Genomic DNA, 19,255 nt, shown 5'->3' on the forward strand with positions numbered 1-19,255 from the left:
TTAATGTAGTCAAATACATCTTTCTTTTTTTTCTGGTCTCATAAGTTTATGTTTTGGGGTCTGGTTTTAGATGGCAATCCCCACTGCACAGTCACAAAGATATTTATTCTATATTTTCATTTATTAACTTTATTTGGATTTATTCCATTTGGAGTTAATTTGCCATCTTTGATTTGCATATTAATATTGTTTGGAAGGGTTAGGAAGTTTTCCCCAACAATGTCTTCAAATACTCTTCCTGGCCCTTTACTCTCCTCTTCCCCTTCTGGAACACCAGTGATTCTTGTATTTGTGTGCTTCATGTTGTCCATCATTTCCCTGAGATCCATTTCAAATTTTTTTATTTTTTTCCACCATTCGTTCTTTTGTGCTTTCACTTTGCATCACCATATCTTCGAATTCACTAATTCCTTCCTCTACCTCTTCATATCTGATGTTTTGTGTCTCAAAACTCTTTTTTATTTGATCAAGAGTATCTTTTATTTCCATAAGATCCTCTGTTTTTTAATTTATTCTTGCAAATTCTTCTTTATACTCTTCTAGGTTCTTCTTCATGTCCTCTATATCCTGAGCCAGTTCTGTGTCTCCTCTGGCTTTTTAATTTGGACATTTCGGTTATCCATGTTTTCTGGTTTCTTCATATGCTTTATAATTTTCTGTTGCTTTTGGCCTCTTGGCATTTGCTTGTCTTGATAGGGTTCTTTTAGTAAATGCAGGATTATTTGAACATTTATCTATAATTTGGCAGAGCTACAGCTTGGTGGAGTGAACGTTACCTGACCTACCAGCAGATGGTGCTCCTGAGCATCCTCTTACACTCAAGCCAGTTCTCCCCTACTTTGTCTCTGCACTGACTGGGGGACCACACCACATGGAGTTCCAATCAGTGCACCAAATATCTGTGTCGGGACCATCAGCCCTGTGGGCCCTGTGCAGTTTGGCAGGGAGTCCACTCCAGTTCACAGTGGTCCTGGACATTCCTGGGGCTGTGGGTGGGGGACTCTGGGGCTTCAGAGCTGTGCATCTCACTTTTCAGCTCAAATGCCCCACAGCCCCTCTCTGCCATGGGCCCATGTATCCCTGGGATTGGGGGAGAGCTCCTGGCACTTCCATGCAGCACCCCTGCCTCTAGGCTGTGCACACCATGGGTTCCTGTGGAGGAAGGGTGGACACTGTCACAAGCCCGCCAAATCCCGAATTTCCTCAAGGAAGCTCTTTGCTATGGGGCTGTGAAGGGTTGTCTCCCAACCAGCTGCAAAGATGGCTGCACAGGGCATGGAAAACTGTCCCTTCTGCATTTGTCTGCCTGCTCCAAACACTAGTCTCCGACACAGGGCTCTTGGCTGCAGGTCTGTGAAGGGTTATCACCCATGCTAGGTACTGAGGAGGGTGCCCGGGGAGTGGAAGGCTACTCCCCACCATGCCATCCACTGGATCCAGCCACCTGTTCCCTGGTGGCATTCCGGGCCAAACACTCACCCATCTTGAATGCAGTCTTTTGGTTTCTCCAAGTGTACACTCACTACAGGTGTAGAAGTTCATGCCCAGCCAGTGGAACCCTGGAACTGCTGTTCTGGAGTGCTTTCTGTCCTATATGTTTTTCACTGAGAACAATTTTGCTGTTTCTCCTAATCCACCATCCTGGATCCCCCTCATTTATTAACTTTAGAGGCTTATCTTTCACATTTAGATCTTTATTCATCTGGTGATGACCTTACATATGGTAGAGATCTAGCATTAACTTTTTTCTCTGTTTATTGAGCCAATTTATATCTGCTAGCTAGCCTCTCCTTTCCTCTTGATTTAAGGGGTCAACTTTGACATGTATCAAGTTCATAAAAATAAACCATTTTGTTGCCATGCTCTATAGGGGGTTCTATTTAATTTTTTTTCTCTCCATAAATAATATTAAGTTTCTGATGCTTTTGTTTAGCTTATGAGTTTATGGTATGCCTTAATGTCTTTTCAGAAAAACAAACTTCTCCCACTATGATCTTAATTTTCCAAATTTCTAATTTGACCTTTTATTCTCCCAAATATATTTTAAACATAGATTTATTGAGGTCTTCCAAAAATCCTTTCATACATATTTTAAACCATGTTTGTTGAAAGTTTCTATTGGCATTTTAATTGAAATTGCATTGAACTCACATATTAAATTTGGAATATTGACATTACAAGAAATTGGATATGTAAATGATTATGGGAGCTGGCTAAACAAATTCAAAACCCACAGGGTGAGTTTTCAGGAAATGAGAGTCATGGGCAAGCTGGAGTCCACAGGCACAGGCTGAAGCTGCCGTCCACAGGTAGAATTTCTTCCCTGGCTCTTTCTCTCTGTTGCTCTCTGGGGATCCTCAGCCTGGTTTCAAGATCTTCCCACTGATGGAATCCGGCCTACCCAGATTATCCAGTATAATCTTCATTACTTAAAGTGAGCTGATTATGGACTTTAATCACATTAGTAAACTCCCCTTACAGCAACACTTAGATTAAGTTTTGATTAAATAACTAGGGACTGTGGACTAGTCAAATTGACATGTTAACAAAACCATAATGCTTTATAGTTTTGTTGCTAATTTAAGTGGTGTTAATTCCATTTTATCACATTCCCTGCAAATAGTTCCAGTAATTACAACTATTAATTATATTTCTTATTTAACAGCATTGGCCAGTGACACTCAGTGATATGTTAAATGGTGGCAATGATATCAAATCTCCTTGCCTTTCTCTGACATCACTGGGATCCGGTCTTAAATTCTCCCTTTAATGGATGTTTACTTTAGTTATGGTCTAAAGCATGTATCATGCTACAGATGCTTCCTTCTATTCTGAGTTTTCTGAATTATTTTTAAAATCATAAGTAGGTTTTGAACTTCATGAAATTCTTCTTGGGTATCTATCATCAGCTCATCGGCATGTGAATTAAACCTAATGGATTTACAAATGTTAAACCACACTTGCATTTCTGCAATAAAACCTAGTTGATGATAACACATTATAATTTTACTTAGCTATTTCATTTGGTTAGCAAATATCTTTTTAAAAAAATTCTGCATCTATTTATGTTCATAAGTAAAATGAGCTTATAATTTTCTCATTTAATTTTGAAAATCAAGTTATTCTAACTTCAGAAAATGTTTTGGGTAACTTTCCCTATCTTCTTAGTCTCTGGAACTACTTGTATAAGATAGGGATTATCTGTTCCCTCAAAGTTGGCTGAACTCCCTTATAAAATTTTCCAGGCCAAGAGCTTTTCGTGGTTTCACTGTAACATATTATATGATAAACAGGAAAGCATCTTTTTTTGGAAAAAATTTAATCAATGTGCAGCCAATTGAACAATTTTAGAGGGAATGAGGTAGCTTTTAGCCATAGACTAGTAATTAAAAGAGTAATTGTTACACTTCATATGCCTCTGGGTCAGTTTGCATGAAAGTTTACATAGAAGAATGTCACGTTGCATGCAGGGCATGCTGGGCATGTCGCATCTCCAGTTCTCTCACAGCCCCTGTGCCTTCTATTCCCTAGGACACACAGGACGGCTACTAAAGTCACTGTGCTTCACCAGTCTTTCCTTCCTGTTACTGCACATCATTTTTCACATCGCCTTGGCTAGCCTTGAAGCTCAGCACCGTATCGCACCTGGTTACAACTGTGAGTATTATGGTATTTATTTCTATATTGTGTCCATGCATAACAAAGCACTAAAAGAATCTGTGGGATAATCGCATTGTGTTGTGCATGGTCATTTTGTGGTCCTTTGGCAATCTAATGTAGTATATGTATATATATAGGAATTTTGCCATGGAAAATTTGACAACAAGAGCCATTTAATGAGTCTTCAACATATATTAGATATCAGGCCCCTATCAGTGTATAAGATATTATCATGGACTCAACCTAAGAAACCAGGATTTACATACAGCCTGTGGAGCTTACAGCACAGCTGGTGAGATCGAACGTGTAAAATATCTAACATGGTAAATAGTCAACAAAGTTGAATAACATTATATGGCACTGGCGTCCCTCCTGTTATAAAGCAAAGTGTCAGCTTTCATACGCCTTTATGAGAAAAATGTAAAGATAAATTTTTTTTTTCAAATTGGGATTTTTTATTGGTACTCATAGGGAAATAATGTCTCATGCTTATTATATTTTGAATTTATGATCTGAAAAAGTCAACACATATTTGTGCTATGACCCTAACCCTAGCCCTCCAGGTAGTGCCATCTTTCCAAACTTTACCTGCCATTAGATAAATCCTACTTTAGCTTTTTGTAGGATGTTGCCATTGTCACTTGAGTATACAGAAATACTTTAAGTAGATGGAATACAATCCATGTTTTACGTTAACACTAAACAAGCTTGAGGGCATTTGAATAGGCTATAATAACAGTTTTAACTTGTCAGTTTTTCTTTCATGAACACATTTGTGGTTTTGAAATTTCCTGAACTTCCCTAAGTGCAAGTTCAAGTAATTTGAAGTAAACCGACCTTTCCCTGTAAAATAAAAAGGAGAACAAAATTCTTCGTGGGCCAAGAAGTTTTAACTCGAATGTAGTGAGGGATGTTTTAGTAGAGTTTGTAGTCATGAATTGCCCATGATCCTTCACTGTCTACCTTTTGGATGTACACAGAGCTAAAGTTAGTACTCATTTTGGCCATTTTATTGAGTTCAGCGTCCCTTTGATAATAATACCTATATAAAATTTTAAGATATGTTTTTATAAAATTGGGATATAATTCACATACCATAAAATTCACCCTTTTAAAGTGTACAATTAGTGGTTGTTAGTATATTCACAAAGTTTTGTAATTACCACCACTGTCTAAAATGACAACATTTTCATTACCCCAAAGCAGAAAGCCCATTTCCATTAGTATAGCCATTCCCTACCCATGCACCCCTGGGCAACCGTTAATTCACTTTTCGTCTCTATTAGATGTACTTATTCTGGACATTTCATAAAAATGGAATCATGCACTATTTGGTCTTTTGTGTCTGGCTTCTTTCCTTTAGCTTAATGTTCTCAACATTCAGCCATGTGGTGGCGTGAATCAGAACTTGATTCCTTTTTAGGGCTGAATATTGCTCCATTGTTAAGATGTGGTTTGAATGTTTAGTAAAAGCCAAATGTCATCCTGTTATTAAAAGCAGGATAAAATGCTATGTTTAAATAATAGTGTTTTGGATATCTTATAATGAAAAAGAGCATTTATTATATTTGGCCAGGTTCCCATCTTTTTGGACTTAGTAGGAATGTTAGCAGCAGTATTTTAGAGTGTTTCTTAACCAAAATTCATTTGGCTATTTCTTAATAGGGGCCTCTAGAACCTTAAGGAAGGATTTTATAGCCACAAGTGTTGTTCATAAAAAGTCTATTTCATGAATAATGAGTTCTTCATCACAGGATGCATTGCAACTTATCAGATGTTTAAAAGTTGATTTTATGCATTGGAATAGCTAGAAGTAAATACCTGAAACTATCAAGCTGCAACCCAGTAGCCTTGACTCTTGAAGATGATTGTATGACAATGTAGCTAACAATGGGTGATAGTATGATTGTGAAAACCTTATGGATCACACTCCCTTTATCCAGTGTATGGATGGATGAGTAGTATAATGGGGACAAAAAACTAAATGAAAAATAGGGTGGGGGGGATGATTTGGGTGTTCTTTTTTACTTTTAGTTTTTTCTTATTTTCACTTTTTCTGGTACAAGGAAAATGTTCAAAAAATAGATTGGGGTGATGAATGCAGAACTAGATGATGGTACTGTGAACAATTAATTATACATTTTGGATGACTGTATGGTATGTGAATGTATCTCAATAAAATTGAATTTTAAAAAGTTGATTTTATAAATATATATCTTGCCCATTACAGCAAATAATTTCGTTTGCTGAGTGATGTTGCCAGAAGCGCTGTGCGGAAGGGTATCTAGATTAGGAAATGAAATTTGTGATCTCTTCTGACCCAAAGAGTTTGGAGATTTCTATTTTTATTCAATATGATGGTTTTCCACAATCCACACAGGCCCAAATCAAAACGTAATAGGAAATGTTTAAAACCACATTCCCTTGTCCACGTTTATAAATGTCTTTACTCTGTGTATGATCTCCCCTGTGTATGATAGCATGTGGACAGAGACAGACAGAAAGACATACAGACCTAACACACTCATGCACACACGCACACATGCACACGTTTGTTCTTGCTTGGTTCCTCCTCCAAGGCGCAAGGATCCAAATCACCTAGTGACTTGGGCTGAGTCCCATTTGACTATCATGAAAAAGTGAAGGGAGGAGGCTGTTTCATGTGTCATCAGAAGCTAACCTGTTGGCATGCCGTATCCTCTGCTCTCCTTGACAACCCAAACTTGTGGAGTTAGGGCTGCCTCTTCTATCCTCAAGCCTAAAAATTTAGGCTTCCAGATAGCATGATATTTCCAGGTCCCTGTCAGAGAGATTTTTATTCATTCTCAAATACCCTGTACTGGTATTCTTTACTGCAGTATACATTAAACATGGCAGAACCTAATATATTGTCCTTCTTTTCCTTTTCTGGTTCCCCAAATGAAAGCTCTACTCTGTTCCACAAAGAGCCAATTTCATGGAAGTCATAACAGTCAACTTAATTTCTACCAAGTTAAAGTTCCAATTTGTAGTTCCAGTATTTGTGATGAAGTAACCAGTAGAGCAGAGATGTGCTAAATGACTGAGATAGGAAAAGCTATTTACTTCCAGCCCTGAGCACCGTGAATGTGTGTTTCCAAAAATCATAGCTTCCTTCTGAAAAACTAGTGGTGCACGCCACAGCACCGGCCAGTCAGGTACTACAGATTTTTTGTTGTTGTTCAGTTTCATGCAGAGCATTTACAACCAATACATTCTTGAAAAAGGATGAAAGAGAAGGACAAACAAACCTCAGAGCTTTGCAAACTAGCTTGGTCCAAGATTGACACAGAGCAGGTTTTCAGCCTGGAGCAGTATTTAGTGATCAAGTTATATAAATTCCTGAAAAAATGCTGTTAGGGTGGGTAATGGAAATACTGACATTTAATTTAGAGTTGACTTCATCTCACTAATGTTATTGTTTCTTGAGCATTTGGAGCTAACGGTTATACCATAAGAACTGTAAACACAAACTCAAGTTATTTTGGTATCCCAAATCGGCAGTGTAGCCTCTTTTTGTGTCTACACTTATGAAGTACCCAGTGTTCAAATAAAAAAACACAAAACTGTCTTGGTTGGCAGTGTTGTGCATTTTGAAATTTTTCTCAATGTTCAAAATGTCTGTCAATCAAAATGCAGTAACCCAATAGGCCAGGTTCCCAATGGTATCTGATATACAAAATCAAGACCATCAAGTGCTTGTTTATGTGTGTGCATGTGTGTGTGTTTCAGTTTGTTTCCCTAACTACATCTCTCCCCATTTAAAGATCAGACACCTTCACCCTCATTAGAGCCAAAGTTCCCAGCATCCCCAAGAATTTAGGATACATGTTTGGGGGACAACAGTAGCATTTATAAATATTGAGTCATTGAAAGTTGTTTCCCTAGAGTCCTGTGGATATTAATTGGCAGTCGTAAAGATATTTTCAAACCACATTATTTAGTTTTTGACGAGCTGGCAGGTTTGTTAATGGTGCAATTTTGTAGACCTAAAACTTTATACCCTCCCTGTCTCCTTCTCTGTCTCTCCCTATTTCCATTTTTTTTCCCTCCATTTCCAAAACGGTGCTCTTACAGGTAAGAGACGAAACCGATGGGGTGCGGGACCCCTCTGTAACTTTTCCTCAAACATGTCTTGTGCCTCCTATGAAAATATTTTCACTCCATCAGAAGTACGCTATTTAAACAAATGTAAACCCGGTTTCAATTATGTCATTACACATTACATAGAGGTAGTTTGTTTGACTCGGCGGTAGATGTGTGGCAATGCCAGTGAAATTCCAAAATCAGCCTGGAGTTTTGAGCTGTGCCAAAGCATGCTACTGATTCAGAGAAACTCAAAACTATGAATAATATTGGGAAAAATCCCTGATAATACTTACAGAGCACCTCCTAGCTGTGAGAACCAGAGATCTTTCTGTACCTTTTCAAATTAATGGCTCCAATCTTCTTTAAATAGAGCACATTATAGACATTATCTCATTTCATTTTCAAAATGATCTTTCAGGTGGGTAGACATGCACAGAGGTGTAGTTTTAGCCTGTGGCTTGTGTACAGGCCTAGGGCAGGGAGATACAAGGAGCTGCACCATGTGGTGCAGGCAGTTTTTCCATCCACACACAGAACCCTGTCTGCTGGCTGAACTGTAGCCCTGTAGGGCTGGGCCACTTGTAGCTCCTCTTCTCCAGGATGGTGCCTTTTGCGTGTCTAGATGAGCTGAGAGCCAGTATCCCCGGTGGAGGAACCGGTCGTGGGAATTCTCAGAACCTCCAGATGTCCTGTGCTGGGGTCTGCCTCTCCACCAGCTTTTCCTCTCCATGTAACTCCTTATTTGTGAGACTTTTAGGATTGTTTTGTCCATTGCCCTTCCTAGGAGTTTAGATAAGTCTAGTTTCCAAGAACTTGAATAAGAGTTTCTTGTGTTTAGTCCATGATCTTCTCTGGTTTGCATATGTGTCCTTAATAATTCAACTGGATATTTCCTTTGCTTAATTCAGTTGCAGCACTCAGAGATGGATTCATTTCTCCTAAAGATCAGATCTTCAGGTCACCTGCTTTCCCTTCCTGTGGAAGGCGGGGCATCTAGGGTTCTATTGTTTTTAATTCAAAGAGCACATGAGGTCCAAGAAGCACAGAAGCCCACTGGCTAAGAATTTAGTACAGACCGTAAGAGTACTTTTTTCCCTGATGCCCTTCCATCCTGAAGACAGAGGACGCTCCCAATGGTGAGATCCAATGCGTACAACATCGGCATGTGACAAGAAGACTAGGGGAGCAGAGGGTGGCCTGGAAGCCACCTTTCCTTCCTGAGGATGGCCACATGGTCTCCCCAAGTTGCAGAGATCCTGGTACTCAGGTGCCATTTTGCACACATAGCTGTCAGCTTCATCCCAGGGAGTTGCTGCTAATGAACTGGGTTAATCAGAGATGGACCCTCGATTGACCGTCACCTGGGGGTCCAGACTCACAGCCATGATTTCACCACTTCAGTAAATTCTTCATCTTTATGTGTCATATCTGAGACCATCCCGTGGAAGAAAGAGTTAATATTTAGGAACTGGGAGACAGAAATACATCAAAGGAAACGAATGCCTTACTTGCCTTAAGAGTAATTTTTAAAATCATTCTCCACTGCCCACTTTCTTATGACCATAATCTGGGGGCTCACGGAGGAAGAATCTGGAAGGACTGTGCATCTTTCCCTGCTTTTCCCCCAAACTGACTCACGTGGGCACCCTGACAGCCCCCTCCTCGCTCCTGGAGAGAGCTTCCTGAAAGCAGGTAAACTGTCGCCTAATAAAACAATTTAAGGACAAACGGGCAAAGAAAACCCTGGGCCAAGTTGTCATTCTTTTTTTGGCCACCTGTGCAAGGATAGGACTCCATGGTCTAATTTTCTCTTAAGGAAGGTGTTCTAAAAGTGTGTGGGTCATATTGAAATCTGCAAATCACATATATAATAGAAGTCCACCTGGAGAGTTATTTCCCACCGGCCCTGATGGCTGAGGCAGATAGCTTTTCTTGTTCGCTGGCTCACTTAGCACCTGCCACCTGTCATGGGCTAAGGCTGAGCCTCCTGGGCCAGGTGATTCCAGCTGGTTTATTCCTGCCTGGCAAGCACAGCTGAAGGACGCATGTCACCTGGTGTCAGATAGAGCTGATGTTCTTGGAACAATGACTGCAGTCAGGTTTTACTGCCATATGCCAGCCACAAGCAGGAAAATGAGCCATGGAAGCGGCTTTTAGTGGGGAAAAATAGCAGGTGATCAGAAAACACCATCATGGTGAAAACTCTTAGCCCGGTGCTTACCAATGTCTCAATATGTCTGCATGTTATAATCACATTGTGATTTTCAGTCAAGACAGTGTTTTCTCAAATAGAGTGTCACATATTATTGTGAGAGGATTGTTTATATTATCTAGTATATGAGTAAATTCAGGATCTTGGATGACCACGGGCAAATCACACATCTCGGTGCCTCAGTTTCCTCAATTGTAAAATAAAGATAATAAGAGTTGATAATTAGAGTAGCAATCTCTAGGGCTGTGAGGGTTCTGTGAGTTAATACAGGCCATACTAAGTGTTTGATGATGTTATTATTATTATTACTAGAGAAGTCATAGTTCTTGCCCAAGGTCGCACCCAATTACAAAGTAGAAACAGAACTCAGAACCACCATCCCTGCCCCTCAAATTATACATAGTCACATGGATAAAACTTGGAAATCATGAGGCTCCTGTGGTACCAACTATCGCAGTCTTTACCGAAGTTTCTTATTCCTTCTGCTGCATCGGGGTTCACACCTTTTCTCCGCTGTGCTTGGAATTCCAGATAGCAGGGCTCACCTGGAGCAGGCTGTGGGAGGTGTGCCATTTTGGATGTACTATGTCCCCCAAAACACCATGTTCCTTGATGCAATCTTGTGGGGGCAGATGTATTAATGTTGATGAGGTTGGAACCTTTTGATTGACTGTTTCCATGGAGATGTGACCTACCCAACCGTGAGTGACACCTTTGATTAGAGTGTATCCTCTTGATTGAGTATGAATCCTGCCCATTCAGGGTGGTCTTGATTTAATGGCTGGAGTCCTATAAAAAAGCTCAAACAGAAGGAGCTCCATGGTGCTGCAGCCAAGAGAGGTATTTTGAAGATGGCTGTTAAAAGTAGACTTTTGCTACTCCAGAGTTTGCCTGGGAGAAACTAAGAGAACACCCCCAGACACCTAGAAAGAAATGTCCTGGGAGAAAGCCATTTTGAAACACAAGCTGGGAGCAAGCAGACACCAGCCATGTGCCTTTCAAGCTAACAGGTTTTCCAGATGCCATCAGCGTTCTTCAGTGAAGGTATCCTACTGTTGATGCCTTTGTTTGGACACTCTTATGGCCTTACGACTGTAAATTTGTAACCAAATAAACCCACCTTATAAAAGCCAATCCATTTCTGGTATTTTGCATTCTTGCAGCATTAGCAAACTGGAACAGGGGGATTGCCAGTGAAGCAAGTCTGTGTCTTGTGTCTCCCTTGTGGCATTCCATTCTCGTCACCAGCACCTCCTCCTGGGCACCCTCCTCCAGCTGTCCCGGCACTGCCATGTCACCAGCCTGGACTTGTGGTCCCTTCCTCGCCCCCTCATCTACCTGGAAGCTTAACCTCCACCCCATGTCCTCCAGCACAGAGGAGTTTGTAGTAAATATAGTCTTCACCATTCATTGCACCCTTTTTTAAAAGGAAAAGATACAAAGGGTGGAAGTGTTAGGAAGAAAGGGAGCTAACATTGCCTGTAACTTGTACCAACACTGTACCTGCTTCATCTCAAGTTACCTCTTACTCTATCTCCTATGAGGAGCACCTCTCGCCACCACGTGACTGGCAGGGAAAGGAATTCTCAAGGCAGCAAGTGGCCAAGCTGGAATTTGAGCTGGGGCTTGCACCTTGCAGCTGCATAAGTCAGCTGGGGAAGGCTTTATGGGGAGGCTCTAGATAGAATTAATTGGATTTGGAGGAATAGGTGAGACTAATTAGGTAAATTTGGGAGGACAGGCTGTGTGAGAGGATAGTTGATCTAATAGGATAGCTCTGATGCTGGCCTTTAAGGATAACTTCATCCCATAGCGAGAGTGGGGTGGACATGGGTGGCAGGTTGGGGCAGCGTTACTCTCAGGGATGCATGTCTTCTCACCTCCTTGACCCCACTCTACCTCACTCCCGGTGGGTCCTGCCACAGGCCCCATGTTGACTTGCCAACAGAAGCTCTCTGGTCTGTGACTCTGATCTCTATTTCTGAAGCCCAAGAAAGTTAGACACTTTTTTCCTAAAGGTATAAGTCAAGTTGATAAACCCAACAAGAACGTATTGGATGCTTTCAGTGGGCTGAACCTTACTTCCCCTGGGACCCTGGTCCTATTTCTAAACCTACGCATCTCTAGTCTAATCCTTTCCCTACACCACAAATGGTCTTTCAGATATTTGAAGACAACCACGACATCACCTCTAAATGTTTCTTCAGGTCCATCTCAAGTCTCTAGCCCTCTCTGGCCTGCTTGGCTTGGCAGGTGTCTCTTGTGGTTGATAAGTAGGTTAGTCTTGGTGTCTTATCAGGTAGAATAGCTGTGGCTGGATTCATGCAAACCATGGCAAGCTGCAGTTTCGCTCATTCTGGCCACAGCTGAAATTACAGGCATATCAGATGGTGGATTTATGTGGATCTCTTCTTCCCTAAAACACCAGAGCTATTTCTTATGAAATTCCATTTCTGTTTCTCTTAAGGCAGATCATGCTCCATCCTGCATGTGTGATCTTGAGTCTACCTGTAGGGACAGCATCTTTCTATACCATGTACCATCATCTTAAAATTTCAGCCCTAAATGAGATAAAAGTTTTATAGATTCTGGCAGGAACCAAGAAAGCACTGCACAAATCTTAGTTGCTCTCTCCTTTTCTTCTGCCTCACTGTATTTCATACCCAACTTTCTCTTTTATTAACATCTTTTTGGTTCCAAGTTTTGATCTAAATCAGCTGGACAGAGAGGAGGATGAAGCCTGCTGCCTTATTTCTCCCGCTCCACCTGCTGCCTTATTTCTTCTGCTCCATGGTTAGCCTTTCCCACATCCCACCCACAATCCCCATGAGTCTTCCATTCTCCACTGCATGCCTTTGCTTGTGCTACTCCCTGGAAGAATGTCCTCACCCACACCATCACCCTCTCACTCTTTCTGCAGGTCCATGCTTAGAACTGGCCACTGCCACCAGGGACCTTGAGCTAAACCCCCGGACTGACTGGGTCAAGAGGTCATTCTTACTCTGGCCATCTGTGCAAGGATTAAGACATGATAGTCTAATTTTCTTTTTAGCTAAGATATTCTAAAAGCAAGTATTCTCAAAGTAGTTCACTCCCGCAATACTCTAAGTCATTGCACTTAGCATATCAAGTATAATTACTGATTTCAGATGTTTATTCTCCCATTAGACTATGAGCAAATTGAGGACAGAGATTACCATGTCTCATTCATTTTTGTAACCCCAGTACCTACCAGAATCATTGGCGTATGTATGTTGCCCAATAATTGGGTGAAGAATGAATAATTGAATTCATAGCATCCAAAAAGGAAATGAAAGTGACAGCCCTCTTGTTTTGTGACCATTCTCAGTGATGTCCTTCCTGCTATGGCTGTGTCCGAGCCATGGATGAGTACAGCAGCCACATGTTCTCTCTTGGCTTGTCACTCTTCATTGTCCACTCACTCCTGCATTCCTGCTGTATACTGAAAACTTTACTCTAAAGCTTCCATTTCTCCTCTCCTTGTTCAGGAGGAAATATGAGAACGACCTGTTCATTGGAGAGCTTTCATTGCCCTTTAAAATTTGTCATCAAATAAAGTTACTTGGTATTTATTTCCTTGGCAAACAGAAACTTGGGTTTCCATTTCGATTGGGGGGAATTAGGAGGGGAAAATATAAAAGAGGGAGCTAGAGTTAGAAGTAGCAAGGAAGGACGGAGGGAAAGGGATTTTGGGAGGTACACTTAAGGTGGCCTCGTTAATGATTAGGGAGTAGAAGAAAAGTCTACAGTGACTAATATTCACGTTGTCCCCTTCAGACTCATCTGCTCACAACCCCCCCCCCCATCCTTGTTGTAAGACAAATCATAGAGCAGGAAATGTGAAATGATTTTGCATCGATTTTGTTTGCTTAAATAACAATTTCCCCAGCCTCCACCTCATGATGCAGCATTTCTAGTGTAAATTATTTACAACAAAAGCACCAAGACGAGTCTGTGTGATATGGGAGTGAACTTGACCTCAAAATTATAGATGGACAACATAAAACGATATAACTCTCTACTTCCAAATTCATGGATAATGGGAGGATATTTCTAGTGTGTGATGGAAGCAGCAATGTCGGGCTAAGTATAGTCATGACATTCCAGAAAATACTAACTCTCTGGCCCAAGGGTTATTGACCTTCAGACATACAAAACCAGTGTATAATTTCGGTTCAAGGTGTGTGGATTCCTAAAGAAAACCCATTTTTCTTTGTAAACAGAAGTTTGAATTTACAAAATTCCTCTTGATCATGTAGATTTTAAGAACACATATTTAAGGTGTAGAAGACTGGCAAAGAAGTTGCAAATATAATTTATCTCTTACACTCGTTTTAGAGACATGTAAAAGCTTCCTGTAGATTCCCATTGTAGAATATGGGTGTACAAAGAATATTTTAACATTAATGATATTACTAAGAACATGTTATAATTATAGACAAATATTTTGCATATTCCTTTAGTATTTATTTTCGGAAAAATAAAGTGTCTGCTTTGCAAACATTTGTTTTATGTTGTTGATGATCATTGTTTCAAATACTTTTCTACCATAACCTTGCATTATTATTTAGTATATAATCCGTAATTTTAAATTTCCAAAGAGCCCCAAACCATTGTTATGAAGCAGTTCAGTGAAGTAAGAGTTGATGGCTGAAATTCAAAAATTCTTACATGTCAGTTGTATCTTCCCCACTGCCAATGGCTTAAAACAAAAATTAAGGCATCCATGACATATCAAGTACATTCATCTAATCAGGATAGAACACACACAGATTTCCTTGTTTTTAGTTTTGCAGAATCTAGAAGATAACCTTTTCATTTGCAGTGCCATGTTTTCCTTTACAGATTCCTTAGAAAATATTATTCTGTATTTATTTCCTTAATTGGGAATTTGGGGAGAATATTGTATTCAAATTATAATAATGATAATTATGATACCTTACATTGTTAATGTTGAAAATGTTTTTCTACAAAATAGGTGCTACAATGACCTTACAGAAAATTATTTTTAAATAATTCAGGCTCTTTATCATCCATAGTCTTGTCCCATATTAATTTATTTAACAAGTATTTATTGAACACCTGGTGCATGCATTCACTGTGTTTGGTGCTTAGTATCAGCCAACAGGCATTGCAAACTATACAATCTATTGGTGTGTTAGAAGCAAGGAAATATGTGAACAGCCACAACACATTTTGACACGGTGTTGTCATGGAGGATGTGCAATGAACTATGGTAATAGAGATTATCAGTACCTACCGAGAGGAAGTCGTTCTGAAGGATGAGGGTATGTAGTCTTGCTGAAAAGTAGGGAGAACATTCCCCACAGAAGGCAATGAAGTGCAGTGATTCAGAAGCAAGAGAGATGGTGGCACAGAGAGTTAAGTAGGAGCCAGAGCAGAAAAGCCACGTGAACCAGGGGCCTCTAACCCTAGTTGATTGGCAGAAGCACCTGAGGGTGTTTCTGAAAAACACCCTTGCCTAGGCTTCACCCCGAGCCACCGAAGCTGATTCCTGGGGACAGGCACTGGGCATTAGTATTTAATGTGATTTAATGTGCAGTCAAAATTGAGGGTTCTTAATGTGAATGACGTTAAGAAATACGGATTCATATTCTGAACAACAGGAATGCTTTGGATACTTTTAAGCAGAGAAGGGAAACGTTAAGATTTGTGTTTTAGAAAAGTTCATACTGGTCATGTGTTTGGAGGAAGGATTGAAAGTGGACAAGACTGGAAGCAGGAAGCCATTTTGTCGGCTGTAGAGGTCCTCGGGACAAGAGATGGTAGTTTCTTTAGCTAAGGTAGTGATGGAGGAGAGAAGCAAAGGTGATGGCAAGATATTTAGGAGGGAGAATCAAAGATTTGGTGAATGCATGGCTTGGAAGTGGTGTTCAGGGCTAATGAGGAAGAGAGAGGGGTCTAAAGTGACACTCAAGTTTTTGTCTTGAGAATCTGGTGAAGGGAATAATGTAATCCAGAGTGAAGAAGCAGGTTTTGGGTCAAATCTGAGATGTCGGTGAGAGACGAAGTTAGATATTTCCAGATTTGTATATTACATCTCAAATGCCATATACACTTTGGTTTGCATTTGGTATTTGTTGTTTCTTCCATTAATTTATCCATTTCTTGAGTATCTATCATGTACTGGACATGGTTGGGATTTGGAATACTTCAGTGAACAAATCGAGGATCCTTGCCCCCTGGACGAGGTATTCCATTGAATCTCTGTCCCTGTGGCTGAGGGGGACAAACCTAGGTTAACAGGGTGAAAAGTAGAACTCTTCATTGCTACACCTCATGTTTCCACATTTCTGTATAGTCTTCATAAATACTTAATTTCTGGCATAATCTTCCCCCACACTTATAGATAAGAATGTTTCAAACCTTGCTTCAGGTGGCTTAATAATGTATTTAGCAGTTTTGCATGTGTGCTAATTTGAATGTATTATGTCCCCCAGAAAAAGCCATATTCTTTGATGCAATCTTGTGGGACAGACATATTAGTGGGGATTAAGTTGGAACATTTGGATTAGGTTGTTTGCATGGAAATGCACCCCACCCAACTGTAGGTGATAACTCTGATGAGATAATTTCCATGGAGGCGTGGCCCCACCCATTCAGGGTGGGCCTTGATCAGTGGAGTCATATAAATGAGCTGACAAACAGAAGGAACTCAGTGCAGCTGAGAGTGATGTTTTGAAGAGGAGCCACAGCCAAGAGGGACACTTTGAAGAATGCACAAGAGTTGAGAGAGGAACTGCGGTTTACAGAGACATTTTGGAGATGGCCTTTGAAAGCAGACTTTTGCTCTGGAAAAGCTAAGAGAGGACAAATGCCCCAAGAGTAACCAAGAGTGACATTTTGAAGAGGAGCTGTGGCCTAGAGAGGAACATCCTTGAAGAAAGCCGTTTTGAAACCAGAACTTGGAGCAGATGCCAGCCACATGCCTTCCCAGCTAACAGAGGTTTTCCAGACACCATTGGCCATCCTCCAGTGAAGGTACCTGATTGCTGATGTGTTACCTTGGACACTTTTTGGCCTTAAGACTGTAACTGTGTAACCAAATAAACCCCCTTTTATAAAAGCCAATTCATCTCTGGTGTTTTGCATTCTGGCAGCATTAGCAAACTAGAATAGCATGCAAGTCTACTGTTTATGTCCTTGGGATAAATTTCTAAGAGTGGATTTATTAGGTCAAAAATCGAATATTATTTTCACTCTTCTTCCATTGTACCATATTGCTCATTGGCATGTGTGTACTTCTTGGAATGCTACCAACAATCAATCAATCAATATTTTATAATGAGTTCAACATTCACTGAAATCTCATCAGCATTGGAGTAAACATTTTTTCTACTTTGGTAGATTTTAAAAATTCTCAGTGCTCCTTTTAAAAGTAATTGTTAGTGAAAAGCAGCATTTTTCAATGTGTTTACTGTTTGTATTTATTCTTTTGTGGAAGATTTGCTCATATAATTGCTCATATTATCCTCTGTATATATATTTGACAGGGCTGATTTTTTTAAAAATTGTTTTTGTTCATTCTCTTTGCACTGAGTTTTTCATTTTCATTACTACAGTCCACTGTTATTATTAACTCTTTAATTCATCTGCATAGAAACTTTGAAGAGTGGGTCTAACAGAATATTTTTTTTTTCCCAAATGGCTAACAAGTTTTCCCATCACTGTTGATCAAATAATCCTTCCTTTGATACCAGTAGTTGCCCTCCACTCATCCACGATGCAGTCTTCTCTAAAGTCTGGAAGGAAGTTGTTTCTTGGGTACTTCACAGATCCAGCTTCTGTGATGCATCAATTTCTTGTCCCCCTCCACTCTCTCCTGCTTTTTCCCAACCCCGTCCCCTATTTCTCTTCACTGTGAAGCTTGAGATTCTGTTTAAAGAAGATTCTGAATACATCTGAAAAAAGAAAATTCAAGTAGAAAATGTGGGTCTTGGAGGACTTACTTGTGGATATTAACAGCCTTAACTGGTGTCTGTTGATAGGCTCAATCATCTTCATCTCAGGGTAAGATATAAACTATGTATGTATATCTCAAGAGCAAACCATGATGTAGAACTGATGAGAAGCTTCTGGTGAAAGGTGATGTGATACCATATATTTTTAGACATAGCTGAACCTTATTTTATAGGCATTCCTTATCTTTCATTTTGTCATCATGAATTGACTCACAGTGAGGATAACTACTACAATCTATTTGGGGAAACAGAAGATAAATGCAGAAAAGAGATTGCAATTTTTCTGTATTGTTATCTAGTGTAATCAGTGAACTTGAAAAACCATCTTTGACTTTTTTACAGGTGTCATACACCTGGTTAATATCTGGACGTTAAATTCAATAGGTATTTGACAAACCTTTTCAATTAGACCCAGACAGAACTAGAGAAATGTGACTGCTATCCAGAAGATAAATGCCGCTGTGGTGTAAAAGCTGCCCAGTGTCTCACAGTAAACCGATTCTTTCTAAGGATATTTCTATTTAATCCTGATTGGCACCCAAGACAACTCTACACTTTTTGTGTTCCTAAGTTGATAGGGGTTATGCATTTCATGGTAGAATCAAAATTCCTGGTTGTTATGACAGGTAGTTATCAGTTTATAGCTCAGTGATCCCTTGAGTTCCCAGCAGGAATTTCTAGAACTTTGTCACTGGAATGGACCTTAGGAATCATGACCTTCCATTTAAAGACATTAAATGACTGACCGTTTATCTTGGAGATGGAATTACAAGTATAACAGTCCAAAAACTGAGATGATACATGCACCTTAGGATGACTATTGAAAGTTTATTTATAGAGAAAGTAATTGTACTTGGTAAAAGGAAAATAGGAGAAGGAGGGGAAATAGTACACAGTGGAATGAAGCAAAGAAGTCTGCTTCCTGAATGGATGGAAAGATTGAAATAGAAACCATTGCAACTGCAGAAGTGGGATGAAAATTAGCCATGAAACCCAAACAGAGGAGCAAAGAATGGGCCCTGCATACAGCTCCCAGACGCCCAGTCTTTAAAACTCCCCACTCACACAAGTGCTGTGGGAAAATTGAGAATGCTTGGGAAGAAAATGACAACTGTCAGCATGAGGTTATGGGGTGGGGTATGGGAGCAAAGGGAGGGTCCCAGGAAAAAGCTGAGGGCAGCAGAAAGGAGATGCAGAGTGGATGGACAGAGGGCAACAACTAAATATTTTACCTGTTGCATATTTAGCCTGGGATTGCCTTTGGGTATTGTTT

The 19,255-nt window shown here is 40.2% G+C and overlaps 1 protein-coding gene across 2 annotated transcripts in view; it reads left to right on the forward strand.

The window, feature by feature from the left end:
* Positions 1-19,255, forward strand: part of PIEZO2 (piezo type mechanosensitive ion channel component 2) — a 490,353-nt gene that overhangs the window by 186,729 nt on the left and 284,369 nt on the right. For both annotated transcript variants that reach the window (XM_037806169.1, XM_037806170.1), the window contains exon 3: positions 3,532-3,657. In XM_037806169.1, the coding sequence (XP_037662097.1) occupies positions 3,532-3,657 (126 nt within the window). The remainder of the gene's footprint in view (positions 1-3,531; positions 3,658-19,255) is intronic.

The sequence above is a fragment of the Choloepus didactylus genome, chromosome 16, assembly GCF_015220235.1.
Source record: "Choloepus didactylus isolate mChoDid1 chromosome 16, mChoDid1.pri, whole genome shotgun sequence".
In the NCBI taxonomy this organism is placed as follows: Eukaryota; Metazoa; Chordata; class Mammalia; order Pilosa; family Megalonychidae; genus Choloepus; species Choloepus didactylus.